At 49.4% G+C, this 21,295-nt stretch overlaps 2 protein-coding genes across 2 annotated transcripts in view; both read right to left on the bottom strand.

Annotated features, from left to right (window-relative positions):
- Nucleotides 1–21,295, bottom strand: part of LOC144720578 (AP2-associated protein kinase 1-like) — a 253,435-nt gene that overhangs the window by 96,046 nt on the left and 136,094 nt on the right. The window lies entirely within an intron of this gene.
- On the bottom strand, nt 3,466–20,274 carry LOC144720574 (bone morphogenetic protein 3-like). Its single transcript, XM_078597392.1, has 3 exons — nt 19,474–20,274; nt 14,740–15,992; nt 3,466–5,937 (listed from the first exon to the last, which is right to left on the bottom strand). The coding sequence occupies exons 1-3, from the start codon at nt 19,739–19,741 to the stop codon at nt 5,746–5,748; spliced, it is 1,713 nt and encodes a 570-aa protein (XP_078453518.1). The 5' UTR covers nt 19,742–20,274; the 3' UTR covers nt 3,466–5,745.

Raw genomic sequence — 21,295 nt, 5'->3', positions numbered from 1 at the left:
CATGAAATAATTTCACACGTTTACGAATCACTGCGCGTTACCCACCTGTGGGAACATTTGCTCACGTGCCCCCAGGGGTGTTCAGCGTAACCTCCAGTTGAGAACCACTGCTCTAGTGGGAGACCCTTTCACCAGCAGTGGCGTGAGCAAGGAATTCATGCGCTGCACATTCACCGCTCTTACCCTGGGCAGGCGAAGGGGCTTGGTCCAGACACCACTGTCAGCCATAGGACCCCCACGGTTGCCCGGTTCAATCGCGTACACTGGCTCAAGGTTTTCGTATCGTCGGGCGGTCGTGATGCTTAAACACGTTCACATTTACGCTTCGCCAAGTCTGAAGCTGCGTGTTTTCTATACAAACCGTAAGCATCAGTATCTGCTGGATGAACGCCTGCCCAAGCCGTTGGGCATCTCTATCTCTCGATGCATCGATGCGTTTAGCTACTGCATGCGAGCTCATTCCATCGCTCCATCTCCACGGTGGTACTTCTCTCGGAAAAAAAGGCGCGTATCCTCCTTTGGCTGCCATTCCGTCGTTAGTCTCGACCACCGGCCATCAGCCCTTCCAGCAATGTCTCCTGTCCAAGCCAACTTACTAAAACAAATATAAACGGTCAATGTGAAGTGCCTGACGTGCGTACGCTCTCTGATCCCGCGTGTCCCTCTGTCTGTCTCAGTGGAATTCCCAGCACGCTTCTTTGCGCACATTTAAGCTTTGCGTTCCATCTGCCTTATAAATGCGCGTGTTTTTGATCCATCGGCAATGTTAAGCAACGTCAAGCAATGGTTTTCGATACTATACGACTGTCCCGCATGTTATTCTGAGAAGTATTTGTTTTTTTATTTTAGGAGAGCGATAAATCCCCTGGCTCCCAGTTGCAGAAATGAGATCCTGGGCCGTGTCTAGATGGGTGACCACCATCCACAAAAACAAATCCATCGTTGTGCTGCACTTCTATGCTTCCACGTGGATGCTGCCCCGCCGACAACCCTCGTTGACCAGGAGGGGGTAAAGTATAAACAATTAATTGTCCAAGAGCCGTAAGGCGTTGAGGGGGAGGCCCTCATCCAGCAGCAGATTGACAATTATGGCCGTACGTGTGAATTACTCGAGGCAGGGGAGCATGTCATTTGCTGACGTGTGACCCCGCGGAGGGCAGCGAATGCCCTCCCGGCGGAATAATAATTGCACTGCATTTGGCTCCAATGTAATGAACGTTGTTGAGATTCAAAAAGCAAACACTGGGGGGTGGGAAGGCAGGAGGGAAAGTTACCACTTTAATGCGATCTGTGAATTGGTAAACCGTTTGAGATTCCAAAGCGGTACAAAATGTAACATTTTTAAATACACCACCGTCATCATAGCATAACTCGGTCTCACGCCCTGGCAACGCATCCACAGATTACACTGTTTATAGCGCGGAGTGCCATGAACCTCCGGCCACCTGGGTTCAATTCCCGGTTCACGGATAACATCAGTGGAGAGTAAACTGGGCATTCCCCCCATCCACCCACCCCTAGCCCACTTAACACCAATCTGCATCGACCAGCGTGGTGAAGTATGGTCAGGTCAACCAACCCTCTCCCCCCCCCGCACCCCCCCCATGTCTGACACAGCAAGGGGAGGGAGGGCTTCATCCAGTAGTGGATCGACAAAGGGGGGCTAGGCTTATACCGAGAGAGCCGATATGTGGGGGGCACTGGACACGTGTATATCTCGTGTACATTTATATAGATAATAATACATTTTTTTTTTACCAACGCTAGCGAACTATTAGCAGACGCGCTAAGTTTGAATTTAATAACTTAAAAACTGAAGGGAAAAAAGTACTACGGTTAAATAATTTATAAAGATGTCAATGTTAATCGCCTAACATTTACCGAGGCGTACATTTTAATTCGTGCTGTACATTTGTGAAAAGGAAACAAAAAAAAACACATTATTATTTTTCTCATCATTATGAAATCAAATCAAACAAATCAAAACCAATGCGATATAATATTGGTAACGTATACATAACAAGTCATTGCCGTTAAATACAGACGTATTATATTGTTATAAAGTGTTTCTTCTTACTGACCATTACGACATCGGTATTGATCTACTGACCCCCACCCCCCCCACTCCATAACCACCGCAACAACGTTACGATGCACTGCGTTGTGTACCTACGCATGCACGTACGTCCGCTGAACCTCTCCCGCACCCTTACGTTAGCCAACGTCGCTAATCGGAGGTGCGCGTAAATGCCCGCTCGATTGTGTCCGTTGTGTTCGCTGTGAGATTGCCGTGGCCACGTGACTTGCCCTCTTGCGTGCTGCTAAGTGTCCGAACGAGCCTGAATGCGCCACGATCTGTGTCAAATATCTGAAGTTCGCTAAGCAGGGCGGCTTAAGCCTGGGTAGTGTTCGCATGGGGTGACCATCACCACGCATGCACGGGTTGCCACAGGGTTGCTGCGGCAGGGGCGGGCGGGCGGGGGGGGGGCTACTTTGTAAGCAGCTGAGGAAAATGCAGAAAAAAAAACATTGTTGCATTTTACTTCCCGTGCTCCTACATCTACGCTGCCCACCGTCGACCCACCCACACTGCCCAGCGTGGTGAAGTGATCCCCACGTGCCGCTCCTGCATCGGAAGGCCTCTCGTGCAGCCGTAGATCGACAGGAGGACCGTACATGCCAGACAAATTCTGTGCATTTTTCGATTTAAAGCTTTCGTGACTGCAGGGATTCATCTTCTTGGTTCTTTCGGTAAAGTCACGTAGAAGGGAAGTAATAACATAATAAAAATAAAACATAATAAAATAAAATAATTCTCACGACGTTTCGGCTACAACGCAAGCAGCCATCTTCAGGTGAAGAATAAGCTCCTAGCTTGGCAGTTTCTCATTCTTCACCTGAAGACGGCTGCTTGAGTTGTAGCCGAAACGTCGTGAGAATTATTTTATTTTATTATGTTTTATTTTTATTATTTTATTACTTCCCTTCTACGTGACTTTACCGAAAAAACCAAGAAGATAAATAGCGTGCAATTGAGTAATTGTGTTCGAGAGTTTCATTCACGTTTTGCTCGACACGTACTCGTGCATAGGCACTTAGTGTGCATGGCCGCTGGGATATTGAAGTGTAGGTATTGTGGGTTGGCCGCGTTGACCAATGATTATTACCACTGGCTTAGTTGGAATGATGCCCTATTCCCCATAAGCAAGTATTTGCGAGGAGCAGTGTAGCACAGCGGTTTAGATCGCGGTGCTACAATGAACCCAGTGATCTCAGTTCAATTCCCGGTCACGGCTAACATCAGTGATGGGTAATATCTAAACCGGTCCTTGGCCCCCCCTTTTCGCCAATCTGAACTGACCAGCGTGGTGAAGTATGGTCAAACATGATCATCATGACCAACATGGCGTGTGGGATGTCTTCTCCCAGCAGTGGATTGACAAAGATCGATAACTTCTTCTTTACAGCATTTATAGGAATTACTTTTCAGATCTGACTTTACAAACACCCTATGTATAAGACCAATACGGCTATATATTTACTACATTGGCGGCTAAACTTATATAGGAACTTGTGTAAAATACTCTCCATTGCCTTTAGGCTAAAGTCTGCACCGACACACACACTTAGCAGCAGAAGCCAGGAAGGCGACTTGGATTTTAGCCGCGATTCAGCGGAATAAAATATAGTTTAAGATGGCCTCGTCTGTTTTGACCATAGCATCGACTCTCTGGGGAGTGGTGGTGCAGTGGTTAGCGCACTGCACGAGGAACTCGGCTACCAGGCTTCATTTCCCAACCGCGGCCAACATTCGTGGCACGTGATAGCCGAAAGGGGTCCCGGGCGCCATCTTCACAAACCTGCACTGACCGGCATGGTGAAGTATGGTCCAACAAACCCACGTGACCAGCACAGCATGGGAAGGATGTCTTCATCCGGCAGTGGATGGACAAGGGGCTGTAAATGATCAAGTGTGGTTTTCATATAATTTGGCTCATTCGGTAAAGTCACGCAGCTATGGAAATAAAACGAAGAATAATAAATCACGACGTTTCGATCGCAACACAAGCGGAAAAAAATTAATCCAGCAATGGAACTGCTAGATTGCTTTGGGCGATCGAAACGTCGTGATATAATATTTTTTATTTTATTTTTTATAACTACGTGACTTTACCGAAAGAACCAAAGAGTATGGATTCCTGCAGTCACGAAAGCTTCAAATCAAGATTATTGTTGTTATAATTGTAACCGTCATTGTATATAATGTCTGTGCCATGGAAATCTTGGGATCATTTTTTTTTAGTTCGCATAGCTTATCGCTGAGACGCGCCAAGGGAAAATATAATGCGCATACACTCGTGATGGCATCGACAGAGATCTCTGACTGACGCCGGCAGTGGGCACGTGCGATCTCGTTCATCGATAACGTCATTCTGCGCGCGACTAAGCTTTTGTCACCTGCACTCAATGGGACTCTGCCACGTCAAAATAAGCATTTACTCGTTACAAGATTATACAATGCCATTAATTATACCCTTGACATTTAAAAAACAATATCACGATATGGATAAAAAAAGGAAAACGTTGAAATGCGGCACACTCGTCGCACGTTTAAGCCCGAGCTTTGTTTCTCATTCAGAAAGGCATCGTGTTACGTAACGAGTGGAGCCACGTGATGGGCCTGCGTCGTTTATATTTGAAGAAAAAACGACTGACCATCTGGGTGTGCGAGAGTGAACCGAGACACACGTGCCGCGCTCACGATCTACACACGGGAGGTGACGCAGTGGCGCTCTGTGCAACGATGGCACGCGGTTCTTTGTGATTTATGACAAGTTCCCTCCCCACGTAGTACTCCGCGAGTCACCGCGTGTTTCATTTCCGTGCCTTATGAGCTCTAAAAAAACCGATAAAACTATATTTTTTATTTTATCAGGTAAGGCCCACTGAGCTATTTATATATTTTTTCAGAAGGCATCACAAATGATAGCTCAGCGAAGTGACTTATCACGTGGATGCAGAGAAACTCCACGCGACCATGGGGGAGAACATGCAAACTCCAAATATACAGCAGGCGCCAGGGTCGGGATCGAACCCATGAACTCCTGTGTACCAGGCGAGGTAGTTAACATCTCGCCACCGTGGCAGACCTGGGTGAGCTGCACTCGACAGACCAAACATCACCGTTCACCCCTATGCGATAGCAATTCAGGAAATGTAATTTAGGGCCAATATTGGCTGACATCACGTTGCAGTGATGGACCAGCGCAGGTCTAGATTACTTTTCTGTCGAATATATATGTAGCTACATGATGTCTTTTAGCTTTGCGATCACTTCACAAAACACTCCGACACTATAAGCAACAGCATGGCATGGTAGCTGGCCAAATCGGGCCTGTAATGGCTACAGTTTGTTGTGATCCCAAGCCTGTCCACTGGGCTAAAGAAAATGAGTGGAGGGCTGGGGTCAATCCCTTGCGCTGTACCGCGCCTGCGATGGATTTGACAAAGAGCAGCGTTTGCACCTTTTGAGTACGATGCGCGTGTCGCAACGGCCAATCCAGGCTCGGGGCGCCAGTGATGGCCAACACTGCACCCACGAATCAATTCATCATCTGCCCTGGGTGTGTGTTACAGTCTCTGTGAATGCAAAAGGTGGTGGTGGTGGGGAGGGGGGAGGTGTGAGGGGTGGGGGTTCTTCTCTCAGTCTCTGTGTGCTGCAGGAGCGCGCGTGCCCTCCCGTGTTTATCTGCATGCGCACGTCTCCGCCACCATGTTAGGGTAGAGCTTGAGCACGACGTTGTAGTTCTGGTCGAGGAAGAGGAGGCTGAGCGAGGACATGCTTTCGGGCACGCAGCACGGCTCCGGCACGTTCCGCACGATGCCCACGGCGCGGACGATGCTCTGCAGCGTAGCGTGGTTGGACGGGCGTACGGCCTGCGTGTGCGTGTGTGTGTGCGTGCGTGCGTGTGTGCGTGTGTGCGTGCGTGCAGGCGTACGTGAGGACAGCCACACAAGTTAGCCGTTCGGTGGCGATTCCAAGGGGTCGTTTGTTTACCCAGTTGAGGCCTCAAATTAGTTTTTGTACACCGTTTCAGGAAGGTCCTGCATTGTTTTTGTTTGGCCAATTAACTTGCGGGGGGGTGTTTTGCATGCTGGGGTGGCGTGGAGGGAGGGGACGGCCGAAACTGGAATACACACGAGAAAAATCAAACACGCAAACAGATCTTTTTTTTTTACGGATAAAACGGAAGCCGATTTTCTTTCCTGCAATGCACTGGCACTTGACTGGTGCCGAACAAACCGCGTGTCCTCGTTGCGCGCAACAAAAACGCGTGCGTTAGAATTAACAGAGGAAGCTCATGCGCGCGGAAACATCTGCACGTGGAACTGGGGCTTAACTTCTGCGCTGCAACCTACTGGCACCCAACTAGCCGCGCGTGTGTCTCTCTCTCTCTCGCGCGCGCGCCCACGGTCACGGAGCGGCTCGATCAACCGCGGCCTGCCGTGAAGGCGCTCGGCCTCACCCACGTTCCATCGGGGCCCCGACTGTGGGAGAGCAGCGACGAGCGGGTGCGCCGCCCCCCCCCGACACACACCCCCACACACACACCCCCCACCCCCCCCCCCCCCAACAAGCAGAGTGCCGCGTGAGAGCTAAAGGGAAAAGTTGCCGAGGGGTGGCAGCCGTACACGTGATGGGCATCGTGACCTCAATCTCCGCAGCGATAAACACTGCAGCCAACACCTCCTGTTGGGGCGGGCTGCGGGGCGCAATGGAATATTGTTTTTTTTGGTTTTCCAATGGGGGGGGGGGGTGGGGTGAGAGAGGGAGGTAACGAGGGGGGGGGGGGGGTGAGAAGCTTCTGCCCTCTGTCCGCATGCAAGGAACACCACCGACAGATAATGGCTAATTGATGAACCGGACGACGTCGGCAGCCCACTGCGGACTGCGCACGCGGCCACCGAGGATGTCGTCACGTGGCTCGCCGATTACGCATCTTCCGACGGACGAAGCGAAGTGATTTGTACTCAATCTGAAGTTTGTCGATGAAGCTCGGGTTGCTGTCCGCGATTGAGGGCAAAATCGAGAATCTTAACCCCGAACCGTTTGAGTCATTGGTTGACTATAATGTCATTCAGCCTCCTCGACCAGATGTCAATCCGATTGCTATCTCTCTGGGTTGTCTTTTTATTATTAAACGAATAGTTTAATGATTCGTAGTTGCTGTTTGAATTCCGATTGGCAGGATTCGCTTTTTATTTTTTTTCATTGTGCGATGTGGTCTTGCGTTAAGATCTTTCGAGAGGACGTGAACTGCATTTGCCAAAGCCGAGGTGTAAATGGAATGCCAATCGATAGCAGTCGCGTATCCCCTGTTATCGTATCATTCCATTTCAATCCCTGTGTCAATCTTTTAGCTGGATGAAGGCCTCCCCACGGCGTGTTCGTAACGGAGGTTTTGTGACCGGACTTCACCCCAGTGATTAGTGCGGGTTGATGAAGCGAGGGCGAGGTAGTCAGCATCGCTTCGAACATCACTCACCGCCGAAATTCAAATTTCTAATGACCAGGTTCACAGTACAGTGCGCTAACCACTGTACCACCGCTCCACCACCTCCTATTGTCAATGTAAGGACCTATTGTTTTCTCTCGCTGGCAGGCCGGCTTGGCTAATCCACGCAATACGGCCTGAACAAAAGCGTTCGTTTCTTTCCTCGGAGTACGCTTGACTGCGTACGGTGCGAAAGAAGTTCAACTCGGGGTGTTATGGTATGGGGCCGTCCATAAATGACGTCACGCACCTGGGGGGGGGGTCAGACATTTGTGAGGATGCGTGACGAGGGGGGGAGGTTTGAGAAATATGACGTCACATCAAAATGCGCAACTTTAAATGAATATAGACAACACGTTCTACTTAATTAAATAGACTTTTTAATAAATGTGTCTCCTATAACATCAGAATTCAGCGCCACATTAAATACGCACTACAATGATAATAGTTTAAAGCGATTTGAAGCATGTTTTATGGTTTTAGGGGGGGGTGGGGAGAGCTTTGTGACGTCATATTTGAGGGAGGGGGGGGGTTCTGACTTTTTGTGACGCCGTGTGACGAGGGGGTTAAAAAATCGTCCAAAATCGCGTGACGTCATTTATGGACAGCCCCTATCACGTCTCGTGGAACGTTACCGACGGATCCGAACATTGGCGCTCACTTTCAGAGAGCGCGTGTGTCGCCATCTGGTGGTGCCGCGAGGGAAGTGTATTACTCCATTCTAGATTTGAAGCTTTCGTGACTGCAAGGATTCATACCCTTAGTTCTTTCGATAAAGTCACTTTACCGAAAGAACTAAGAGTATGTATTACTCCAATTACACAATTCCTAATTCAGCTGTTCCTCTACACTTCTATCTACAGGCTTTCCGATTGTAATCGCGCGCATTTAGGAGGAGCGTTTAACAACACACCGGCTGCATTAAAGGAGCTACATTGATGTTGCTACGATGTAGGGCCATTACCCAAAACGTCGCATGTTATATATTTGTCTTATAAGGCCACAGCTTCATTGACGGATTTCGACTTTTTGTTATTGTTAATTGTGTTTGGGCACCACTGCCAACGCAGCTGTTTACCGCGGTGGCGAGATGTTAACTACCTCGCCTGGTATACACGAGGTCGCGGGTTCGATGCCGACCCTGATGCCTGCTGTATATTTGTAGTTTGCGTGTTCTACCCAGTCCAAGCGTGGATTTTTCTCCGGGTCCCCCGGTATTTCCCTCCACGTTTAGAATCGACATCACGCGCTTCGAGTAGTCGGGCTGCTGTGAATGTCCACGTGATGAGCCACTTCGTTGCGCGAGCATTTACGGCCAGGTCGTTTCTGAACGAAGATCGATTAAGCTCCGTCGGCCTTACCCGGTGAATTAAATAAAAAGTTTTGTTTAATGATCTACACGGCAGGGCGGAAAGTCGCTGTCTCTGGTGCTGAATGGTGAACGATGTACTCACTCACGGAGTATCATTTAAGTGGCGTATCGGTGTGTTGATTGATTCCTCGATGAATCTATATTTTATTGCGCGGTAACTAAAGGCCGCTACGATTTAAAAAAAGAGGATCGATTCTAAAAACGAATAGAATCCCAAGTAAAAATGCACAACCTTACAATAGCGTGTTTATTGCAACGCTATTTTAAATGCACCACGATGCATGGAACTTGAATAAACATTTAGCCCTGCTAAATATACACGTCGTGGTTTAAATCCAACGTAAACATATACTGTATGCTTAAATGTAAGAAGTCACTGCACTTGTGCCATTACAGTCGCCGGTAACCCGATCTTACTTCACAAAACGCGTGTTTATACACAGACACACCACACGTACACACACACACACACCGCACGTATACGACTATGCAACCATTCAAGGGTTCTATTTCCATCGGCATAGGGAGGCCTTTGTGCGTATGCTACATTAAGGCAACTGACGTCTATTGACCTCTACCGAAGCATAGACACGGGAGGCAGTGCGATTATGAAATGCAGACCACGAGGGGGAATATTCCCGTGCTCCGAGGACCGATTGACGATGCTCGTTCCATCGGAACCTCATTTTCCAGTAAAAAATATGATGATTGTTTTTTTACCCTTTTATCTGGCAACAAAACTGACACCTTTTTTACAAGGAGTCATGTTTGCATAGACCACAATACCTGCAGTCATAATGCAAACAAAAAACCTAACTCTGATAATGTATGCACTGTCCTTGAAGTTGATTGGTCCACCCCCGAGACAGCTTTCATTAGAGCCTAGTCTAACATGGGTTGGACCAGATGACGCCAAAAGGCGCACAACTCAAAGACAATGCACCATCAGAGTATGAGAGCTCGGGGTAAGCATTTACACCATTGGTACCTCATTTGCCAGTAAAAAATATGATAATTGGTATTTTACCCTTTTATCTGGCAACAAAACTGACACCTTTTTTACAAGGAGTCTTGTTTGCATAGACCACAATACCTGCAGTCATAATGCAAACACAAAACATAACTCTGATAATGTTGGCACTGTCCTTGAAGTTGATTGGTCCACCCCCGAGACATCTTTCCTTAGAGCCTAGTCTCACATGGGTTGGACCAGATGACGCCAAAAGGCGCACAACTCAAAGACAATGCACCATCAGAGTATGAGAGCTCGGGGTAAGCATTTACACCATTGGTACCTCATTTGCCAGTAAAAAATATGATAATTGGTATTTTACCCTTTTATCTGGCAACAAAACTGACACCTTTTTTTTTACAAGGAGTCATGTTTGCATAGACCACAATACCTGCAGTCATAATGCAAACACAAAACATAACTCTGATAATGTATGCACTGTCCTTGAAGTTGTTTGGTCCACACCCGAGACAGCTTTCCTTAGAAAGCTGTGCGCCTTTTGGCGTTATCTGGTCCAACACCATATGAAACTAGGCTCTAAGGAAAGCTGTCTCGGGTGTGGACCAATCAACTTCAAGAACAATGCATACATTATCAGAGTTATATTTTGTGTTTGCATTATGACTGCAGGTATTGTGGTCTATGCAAACATGACTCCTTGTAAAAAAAAGGTGTCCGTTTTGTTGCCAGATAAAAGGGTAAAACACCAATTATGATGCTCGTTTCCTCTCTTGGCCCGACGGACGTTGGGGACATTCCACATTACTATGGCAAGACACAGCCCCCTCCAAATTCGGAATGCTCCCCCTTCCGCTGTGATTCGATTAACCGTTGTGATCTAAGGTTGTGATTTCATTCACAATATCTAATTGTGGTGGTGGTGAATGTAGCGGCCACAAGTGGCTTGCAGGGGTTCAAGTTGAACCCATTTCGCACAACCCGTACGAATTTAGATACAACGATGATTTTTGCACACGCAATTTGGATATTTTGGATTATGGATATTTCAACATTGAAGCGTATCAATATATCTATCCACCACTCCACGTCTACTTTATATTTGTATACATTTTGTTGAGACGGGGGGGCAGGGGGGGCATTAGAAAACGGATTCAACGCAATGCAGAGCCTAGCTATGGAAAGTGCCACGTGACCCTAGGCATGGTAAGAGCCACGTGACCCTTGCAATGATAAGAGCCACGTGATCCTAGCTATTGTAAGAACCACGTGACTCTAGGCATGGTAAGAGCCACGTGACCTTTGCAATGGTAAAAACCACGTGACACTAGCCATGGTAAGAACCACGTGACACTAGCCATGGTAAGCGCCACGTGACCCTAGCTATCGTAAGCGCCACGTGACCCTAGCTATCGTAAGCACCACGTGACCCTAGGCATGGTAAGCACCACGTGACCCTAGCTATGGTAAGAGCCACGTGACACTAGCTATGGTAAGCGCCACGTGACCCTAACTATGGTAAGCGCCACGTGACCCTAGGCATGGTAAGCACCACGTGACCCTAGCTACGGTAAGCACCACGTGGATTGACGTCTTGACCTAACGGACCAAGGGCATCACTGGTGATTTATGCTATTTCTGGGCATGGAGATAATCGCAGATTTTCGATAAGAAATGCACGAAAACAAACGATCGCTGGCGAACGAATTTTATATGAATAATACAAATGTCACTATCCAGGAAAGGCTTACCGAGTCGTAAGAATATTTTTTTGTTTCAGGAGGGTCATGCATGTGCATGGTTGGCCAACTCTGTGACCGAGTGTGTGGATTTGGGGTGGAGGAAACCTGAGCACGCGGAGAAAACGCCGCGCGTACGACGAGGGGAAAACGTCCTCAGCCCCGAGCGGGATTCAATAACCAACTGGCTGTGATCGCCATCTCTTGACTACCTCGCAGCACAACGGGGCTTCGTTGCTTCTTTACAAATCTGCTTCATCTGCCAGCCAAGCACCCGATCATCGCCGCAGCAGCGCTGGTTCACAGGGCGTGCGTGGCCGAACCTCTCTCAAATGATGACGGCGGCGGCTTCACTGGTCAACAAAAAAAACATTTTTTTCTGGCCTGGACTTTTGCAGCTGTTTTAGACTAATTTCAGGGTGCTGATTCCAAATCTGATCTCATATTTGCTCTGTCACATCTCATTTTTATACTATCGGCATACCCCATTTTCATTGATTTACCCGAAATTAACTCTGTCACTTATGATTGCAAGTTGTTGCGAGTCAGTGACTGCTTTAGTGTTAAACTATGGTGCTGTATTTTTAGGATAGTGTGTTTATAATATCATTTTATGTAGATATCCACATTTATTTAATATTTTTCTTCTGCAGTTTTTATTGAAAATGCAATATTTGATATCTCAAAAACCTGATGTGATAGACAAAAACTGATGCCAGATTTGGAATCAGCACCCTAAAATTATCTTAAAACCGTTGGAATACCTTATGCCATAAAAAGTGTGTTGATCAGTGTAATCAGCGAGACATCGCAGGCCCTGTCCTATAGACGGGGCGAATGTTTGTTTTTGTGTTTTTCCAGGTCCGCAATTCTAATGACATGTGCACGAGTGTCGTGAAGCCTCCTAAAGCTACGTGTGTAGTAGCAAGGGGGTTAAAGACGCTTCCAAAACACCGTCGGTCTAGCATCGTTCCGCTATTGTTTTTCTTTCACAGAGATCAAAAGCCATTGGTCGTACATTGGCGATAATCAGCTCTGCAGGCTGTTTCGCCGAAATTTTAAGTACCCGAAGCAAACCCCGGGCATGCAACAGGATAACGCCCAAATCTCCACGCAGGATGACGTGACTGACGCACTAACTCGGAGACGCAAACATGAAGTTGGGTAATTGCTGTCCAGGGCAGAGCGGCGGTGCCACGCTTAGCGCCGCCCTATGGGGCCGTCCATAAATGACGTCACGCGATTTTGGACAATTTTTGACCCCCCCGCCTCCTCCGTCATCACACGGCGTCACAAAAAGTCAGACCCCCCCTCAAATATGACGTCACAAAGCTCTGCCCCCCCCCCCCCCAAAATATATAAAACATTCTTCAAATCGCTTTAGACTATTGTCATTGTAGTGCGTATTTAATGTGGCACTGCACTCTGATGTTGTAGGAGAAAACATTAACAAGTCTATTTAATTAAGTAGGACGTGTTGTCTATATTTATTTAAAGTTGCGCATTTTGATGTGACGTCATATTTCTCAACCCCCCCCCCCACTGTCACACATCGTCACAAATGTCTGACCCCCCCCCCACCCCCCTAGGTGCGTGACGTCCCTCGTGTTTGATTCAATGACGGGACTAACATCGGCGGCGAGTTGGCGAATCTGCATCGATCGTGGGAACTTCCCTAGGTCGACTTAGCCTGAAATGAATTAGCTGGCGTTGTGTGTAAACAACAGCACTGGGCAGACAACGGCGGCCTCGCTCCGCACGGCTCAGCCTGAAGTGTGCTCCAACAACCCACCCCCACTACCGACAGAGCTCGGCAGGGGAGGCCTTCATCCAGCAGTGGATAGACAAAGGCCCGTATATTATTATTATTATAATATTCGTTTTCAACATATGGCATGTTTTTTTAATCCTTTATATTAAGTTCACTTGCTTGCTTGCTTGCGCGCTTACAACCGTGCAAATCTTTCGGTCGTGTTTTAACCCACTTCCCGTGATCCAATCGAGCTGACATTTTGCGTGGCAATTTATTTTCGTGAAAAAAAGTTCCAAAATTTTACACTTTTTAGGAAAAAATTTAATTATATTTAATTACCAATTGCTTAATGGTGGCAGGCAATCATCTGACCCATAGGTGGCAGCCATCTCAAGCCAGAGGACGAGAGGACTCTAGCCGCCACGCATATAAAGGATTTATAGTGAAAAACTTTGTTTTTACGGGTTAATTTTTTTTTTATTTAATTTACTATAGATCTGATTTTAAGGGTGCAAAGAATGTGTTCGTAGATGGTACATTGTCCTGCCAAGTATGTCGCTACAACCTCGCCACGCATCCCACCCATCCTCCCCCGGGTCTGTTGCTAAGTTTGTCGCGGCCATCATCCAGCAGTGGATTGCCACAGGAGACGTAAAAAATATTAATTTAACAAGCAAGACGACCGCCATGGCTGTGGGTCGCGTGATGTTAACTACCTCGCCCGGTATGCAAGAGGTCGTGGGTTCGATCCAGACTCCTGACTCCTGCTGCTGTATATTTGGAGTTTGCGTGTCTCTCTCTCATCATCATCACGGTGGCTAGGAGATGTTAACCACCTCGCCTGGTATGCAGGAGATCGTGGGTTTGACCTCGACCCTGACGCCTGCTGCATATTTGGAGTTTGCGCGTCTCCATCGCAGTGGTCGCGTCGATTTATTTTCCGAGTCCTCCGGTTTTCCCCTCCACATTTAGAAACACGTGATTAGAGTATATGGCTGCTATCAATGTCCAACGTGATGAGCCACTTCGTTGGGGCTATCATTTGTGACCAGGTCACTTCCGATAAAGCTCAGTGGGGACCTTACTTGGTCACATAAAAAAACCCAACATAATTCTCACGACGTTTCGGCCACAACGCAAGCAGCCGTCCTCACATGAGAGACGTCGTGAGAATTATTTTATTATGTTTTATTTTCATTATTTCCTTATTTTCCTTATACGTGATTTTACCGAAAGAACCAAGAAGATGAATCCCTGCAGTCACGAAAGCTTTAAATCGAAATTTAAACCCAACATAGTTTGTTACTTTAATGGTTTTCTCACCCGTCACCCACCCGCCCTCTCCTCACCTTGGACATGGGGAAGCGACACACGCCCGCGCAGTAGTGCGCGTCGAACGCCTTGGGCGAGATAATCCATTCGCTCCACCCGATGTCCGCGAAGTCCACGCGGAGGGCGCGCCGGGCGCACGTGTGCGGCTCCTTCATCTGCCTCCGCCGCGCCTGCCGGAGCGTCTGCTCGTCAAAGCTCAGCATTCTGGACGCCGCCTGCTGCTGCTGCTGATGATGATGCTGCTGCTGCTGAGCTCCCGCTCCTCCGCGCCCCTTGCCCACCACCACCGCCGCCTTCCTGAACGTGGCCTTGCCCCTGCGCCTCTCCCCCTCGCGTCTCCTCGACGCCGCAGCCTTGCGTCGGGACGACGTCTTCGTCACGGTCGAGCCGACGCCACCCTCGGCGCCCTCGGAGCCCTCCGCGGCCGCGCTGCGTGGCCGCTCGCTCCACGACGCCGCCTCGCTCGCGTTGTTGTCCTCCTCCCCCGCGAGGCCCAGGCTGACGACGACGTCGCGGTGGTGGTCGTCGTCGTCGGGCAGCTCGTTATCGAGCAGGGACGGGGGCAGCGCGGCTCTGCGCTGCCGGCGTCCCTGCGCGGCGGCCGTGGCGTTGTGCGCTCGGTTTGCGGCCGGGTCGCGCTCCTCGTGCAGCGGGAAGCGCCCGTAGCGCTGGAGCGTCGTCACCACGCTGTTGGGCTCCAGGATCTCGGAGTCGTTTGCGTAGACGAGCAGGTAGGGCGAGTTCTCCCACGGGCCGCCGTTGCCACCGCCGCCGCCGCCGCTGCTGCTGTTTTTGTTGTTGATGTTGTTGATGTTGATGTTGTTGATGTTGAAGAGCACGTTGTGCATGTCTCGGCGGCGAGCGAGGCGCGCCTCCCCGTACAGGAGCGCGTCTCCACGCGTCCTCGCGTTCTTCACCAGGGAGGTCACGTCCCGTACCTGCCAGCCCTTGGAGCCCGCGTGGGAGGAGGACCACGACGAGGAGGACGATGAAGATGACGAGGAGGATGAGGAGGAGGATGACGAAGTGGTGGGGGATGACGAGAAGCCACGAGGAAGGCCGGGACTTGAAGAAGAACCCCAGAGGGCGAACTGAAGGAGATCCGCGGACCTTGGACCCAGGCAGGGCGAGCGACGATTGTGGGCGCACCAGGAACCTCGGCCTGGGATCATCTCGTCGGCGGTGAAGTGGAACGACGCGGCCAAGATCTTCTCCGAGTTGGGGATGGACGTGAGGTTGAACGTGAAGATCATGCCCTTGTCTCGAAACTCTACGGATCGATGGCGGAATCAAAAATAGGGCAGGGTCATCGAACCGTGTCGAGCAGTCAAATCGAAAACATTTTGTGGGAGGAGGTGGAATCAATTGATAACTGATTAACGATTGTCAGCGTAGTTGTTAATCCACTGATGCACGTGTGTATGTGGGACTTCTTTCGCACCGTACGTAACTAACGTGCTTATCGGAGGTGCCGGGGAAATTGACGACAAACTGAACACAACAAGCAATCCTGAAACACAAAAGCAAGCTGACAGAATCGAGTGACATTCAAGAAGCCGACGACTTCACTGCGGTTTCCATTGAGTAGGGTGGCAATCTCAAGAAATCCGCATACATCGAGTGACTTTCTAGTTTCTCGAAAACGGAATTAATTATCTTTAACGGCCTTTGCTGGCATCACGTGTCGTGATCGATACCTGACAGTAGCATTCTCAAAACTAGAGCCCCCTGTTCTTGGGTGTAATCTGTCTCGTGTAGCGAATTTCGACTTAAAAACCCATCAACGGCCGTCTTCAATGCATTCATTTTACGACGTGTTCCAGACGTGTTCCAGACGTGTTCCACTCTAACAGCCCGATCCATGTTCCAAGCAACTTTTATTCTGGTTAAATAGCACTTATTCGAGTAAACAAAGCTCCACGATTAATTGTAAAGCGCGCGTCAAATACATGCGGAGTGCACCTTGAAGGGAACGAACGGCAGAGGGCGTTCTCTTAAACTCAGCGAAGACATCAGAATACTCAGAATTTTTTGGAGAAATGTTCTTTAAACCCACAGGCGGGCACTCGGGTTCGCAAAGGGAAACCCCGCTTTGAAGAAAACTTCTTTAAATAACAAAAGCTTTTGGCTGCAAAATAATGGTTGGCTTTTTTGTTGTTGTTGTTGTCTTCAGCAATATTCACTTAGGGCCGTTAAGTTATTTTTCGTTGGCGTAAAATTGAAATATAAGCGGGAATATAAACATTGTCCGCTTGTGTTTATTTTAATGGTTATTAAGGCGCTCGCCACTCCAACCGTGAATATAAATACAGCTCAACCCCAAGTGCTTAATTTCCCTTGAAGGTAATGCGCAACTCTTGAGAGTCAAGTCAGGACTTAGCAGCGCCTCTTTGGATGTTTACATTTTAAATAGGTTTATAAATCACGCTAGTACCAATTCCAATAACAGCAAATCGACGTCAGAGTTTATATATATGTATAAACAAAAATGTTAATTTCCATTGTTTTAATCAGTAGGCATTGTAATGAAAGTAATATTCATTTAAATATGACATTAGAGTAATCTATTTGAATTATACAAATATTGTAATAATCGCACCTTCGATTAGCGCGGGTGGCTACGTACGGTGCGAAAGAAGTTTAACACACATACAAGGATATTCCGCAACAGATAACTTACAGCAAAGACAAATGACACATACCACACAAAACATAATATCATAACGAAGACAAGTAACTTGTGTGAGACATACAACAACACGTGTATACATACACTGCTCCCCACTCCCCCCCCCCCTTTGTCAATCCACTGCTGGATGAGGGCCTCCCACCACAGACCGTGTCGGTTATGGGGGGGCGCGGAGGGGGGTGGGTGATTTGACCATACTTCACCACCACGCTGGTCAGGACGGGCAACGTAGACGGAGGAGCCGATTACAAAGCACGCATTTTTGACGATTCGGTGTGGAGACGGTCACATCACTCGCAGCGCCTATTTGTTCATTTAAGCAAAGCAAGTCGCGGTTGTCACGCATCGATCATTAAAGGCGTTCGCTGTAAAGTACTCTCCATGTGTACGTGCATCGACACATCTGAATGAAGGCTGGCACGGCGATGCGGCGAGCACCCACAAACGCCACCACTCGCTAACCGCACGTGGCACGCGTCAACTATTTGCAAAGTCAAAACCCGCACAAGGAGTCCCCGGGCTTTCTTCTCTTTCCAGGAGGTCCCTGCTGCGACACCGAGACGCCAGGAATATTCCATTATTGAGTACGTGGCTCCGTGTATGTATGTTGCACTTCTTTCGCACCGTACGTGCGTGAGGTGGGGGGGAGTGGAGAGGACAAGAAACGTAAACCAGAGGTCGCAAACGGGTTTTGATTCCTTACCCGTACCGGGCCGCACCAGGGTCGCAAACGGGTATCCGTACCCGTACCCGTACCCGACCGTACCCGTACCCTACCCGACCGGGTACGGGTAGGGTACGGGTATCGGGTACCTGATTGCGACCTCTGGGATGAAGCCAATTTGCAGGCGCGGGTGGGTTGATTCTAGGCACTTGAATTGTGAGAAGAGACAAGACGTTGGGAAATGAGTGACAAGCGGTTACTCACCAGTGACTCACGGTCTACCCGTACCCGGCCGCACCAGGGTCGCAAACGGGTACCCGTACCCAGCCGGGTACGGGTAGCCGGGTATCGGGTAGGGTACGGGTATCGGGTACCCGGTTGCGACCTCTGACGTAAACGCAGCAGAAGGAAGCCAGAAAATCCGGAGAAAACCCCCCACCAACACACGAGGAGGTGACAATCCGCGCTCCCATCTGACGGTCACCTCTCGCAGCCGCACGCCTCCTACAACACGCGGCAAAGCCCAGGCGGGCCGCACAACCGAACCACGAGCCCAACTTTGAATTCAGACCACTGCAACGTAACGAGAGGTGGGGTTCAATAAAATGACGTGGTCGACCAAGCACCTCGATTGCTTGTGATCTGTAGCGTCCGATTGTCAGTTGTCGGGGCGGGTGGTGCTGATGGTGCTGATGGTGGTGATGGGGGTTCAGTCAACGATTAAAGTTTTATATTTTTTGTACCACGGTTGTACCGGAAATCTGCAGTTTAAAAAAAAAATCTCAACACCTGCTTAGCCTCAGATATCCAACAGTATGGGTAGCAATCCGGCTGATCTGACTGTGTGATGGGTGACACGTGGACCTTGATTGATAGACAGACGTTCTGTTACCAGTCGAGAACACCCAATCGTAAGGGTGGCATGGGTCGACCCAGTGACAACGCGATGCGTCACAAGCAAGCCGAACGCACGAAGCTGAGACCAAGATGCGTCAGAACATGAAGGCGATTGCACAGAAATCAGTAGCTACGGGAGGGGTACGGTACGCCTTCTGATTATCCGTTTAATTCCCCGTCGTGCGTCAGGACACATGCCGAGCACAAACCCGCAAGGAATTCAGCAATTGGGAATCACGCGCACCTGGGCTATGTTCAAGTCCAACTGTTCCGCTGAACAGACGGTACCGCTGGAGCTGCCACGGCGCTAATCATCGTAGGACGCGTACGCGGTAGGCACACACGCGCTGGCTACTGCCCCTCGATTTCAATAATTGTTTTAATCAAATTAGGCAATCAGTGTAGAAACAATTACCCGTGCGCGCGCACGCACTCACACGCACTCACGCTCGAGGAGCTGTCGCGTGCGATTAGTTAGACAGGCGCCGGTGTTGGTCGTACCGACTGCGGGCTTGAAGCTGCGAATGGTGTTCTGCTCGAGGAAGCGGCTCCCTCCCTTCATGTACTTGTCGTAGAGCTTGAACATGTGCGCAGAGGCCATGTCGTGGCCCAGGGGGTGATGAGAGGTCCTGTCCGCAGCGGTGCTCCTGGGATCGCCTGCGCGCGCTCCTCCGACGCACAGCAGCAGCAGCGGCGGCAGCAGCGACAGCATCGCCGACGTCGCCACGAAGGCGAGCGCGGGTTTTCTCGTCGTCGGTCGCGGCATCATCGCCTCCCCTCCCCGCTCGCGCTCTCGAGGAGGCAACGACAAAGTTGCGGCAAATAAATAATAAAAGGTCCGGAGAGAGATCCTTGGGAGTCAAAAAAAACAACCACCACCAGCAACAAAAATAATCTCCTGTGAGGATTTTATGTAATTAATAATATCGATAATGTTGTCTCTGCAGGAGACCCTACAAGCGAAACGTAGCTGGTCTGGCCAATTTGTGCGCGTGAATTTTTTTCCCCCTCTCTTCTCGCTTTAAATTTAAAATAAAACCCGCGACAGTTTCAAATAGTCGGGTTTGTCTGATTGATATCGGAATCGGCTTCCCGTCCGATCTACGTCTTCCCCTCCTCTGTGTGCGCGCGTCTCTCTCCTCCTCGACCCTCCGAGCTCAACCGCCTTCCTTGCCCGGGTCGCGAGTCGAGAATCACCGCGTGCGTGAGAGCCCCTGGGTGCGACTGAGACGCAATCGGTTTTTTTTTTGCGTAAAACTCCCCGGGTATTGCGAGCCGAGTACGCGCGTCTGAGTGACTGTGTGAGTGAGTGTGTGTGAGAGAGAGAGAGGAGTGTTAGGCGGAGGGGGGGGGGAGTTCGAGTTGGTTGGTGTGGAACAGAGGGAGGGGTGGGGGCAAGCTTGTTGGCCCCGGAGGGATGGATGGATGGAAGGGAGGGGCTGGAGCAGAGCGGTGAGTTCGTGTAAGTTTGGCAGTGGAGAGGAGGCGAGTGGGGTGCAGACAACGCAGTGACATACATTGCCCTGTGTATGACTCCTGATAATATCATCTTCGTGTGTGTGTACAGCAAGACGACTCTTTGAATATTTTGAAATAAACTGCGTGTTGAAGCGCGCGTACGCGCTGCGTGACAATTTTTTGGTAACGGGAAAATGCGCGAGTTCTTCTGGAGTTGCTTAGCCCCTGAATTCTTAGAGGGGGGGGGCATCATGGTCACCATATATCTTCACGGGTAGCCGAACGGCCGTCTCGAACCTCGATATAAAGAACAAGAACGTACACTGTCACACGTGGTCTCTCTCCGTCTCTTACATTGCCTGCATGCGTAACATCGTATGTCAATCCACGTCTGGATTAGGATCTTTCCCCCCTCACGCCGCGCTTTCAGATTCGCGTCTGCGGCCGTCTGGAACGCTCTTCCTTCGATATTAGGAAGCCCACTGGAGCTGTGCGCTTTCACACCGTCTACATTGACGAACTAATTTCTTTAGAACTGCCTTTGTGTGTTTAGTCTGTCCTTCCCCCGCACCTCCGGTTAGCACGGTTGGCTACGTACGGTGCGAAAGAAGTTCAACGTACGTTCATAACTCGGGTCACCGATTTCGTTTGTGCATTGTGCAAACCCACAGCGCCACCGTCCATCTCCGCCGCTCTTATTATTACTTAGAGTTGTTATCTGCTACCGACATCGACTCAAGCATTCCACATGAACTCGCTCTTATGCAATAAGCGGACCCTGTTAGTGGGGGGAGTTTGCAACAGCAAAAAAATGAATTGGATGTGAAGTTGGGTTCAATTTAAATTACGATCGGCAGTTTAAAAT

This window comes from Lampetra planeri, chromosome 9 (assembly GCF_965212315.1).
Source record: "Lampetra planeri chromosome 9, kcLamPlan1.2.h2, whole genome shotgun sequence".
NCBI lineage: Eukaryota > Metazoa > Chordata > Hyperoartia > Petromyzontiformes > Petromyzontidae > Lampetra > Lampetra planeri.
The sequence above is the reverse complement of the archived record's forward strand: the minus strand, read 5'-3'. Positions and strand labels throughout refer to the sequence as shown.

Coding starts and splice junctions, on each gene's coding strand:
- LOC144720574 (XM_078597392.1), bottom strand. CDS start 19,741: ATGATGCCGCGACCGACGACGAGAAAACCCGCGCTCGCCTTCGTGGCG. Junction 15,993..19,473: donor CAGCTTCAAGCCCGCAGTCG/GTACGACCAACA, acceptor ATCGATCCGTAG/AGTTTCGAGACAAGGGCATG. Junction 5,938..14,739: donor GTCGCTTCCCCATGTCCAAG/GTGAGGAGAGGG, acceptor ACGCACACGCAG/GCCGTACGCCCGTCCAACCA.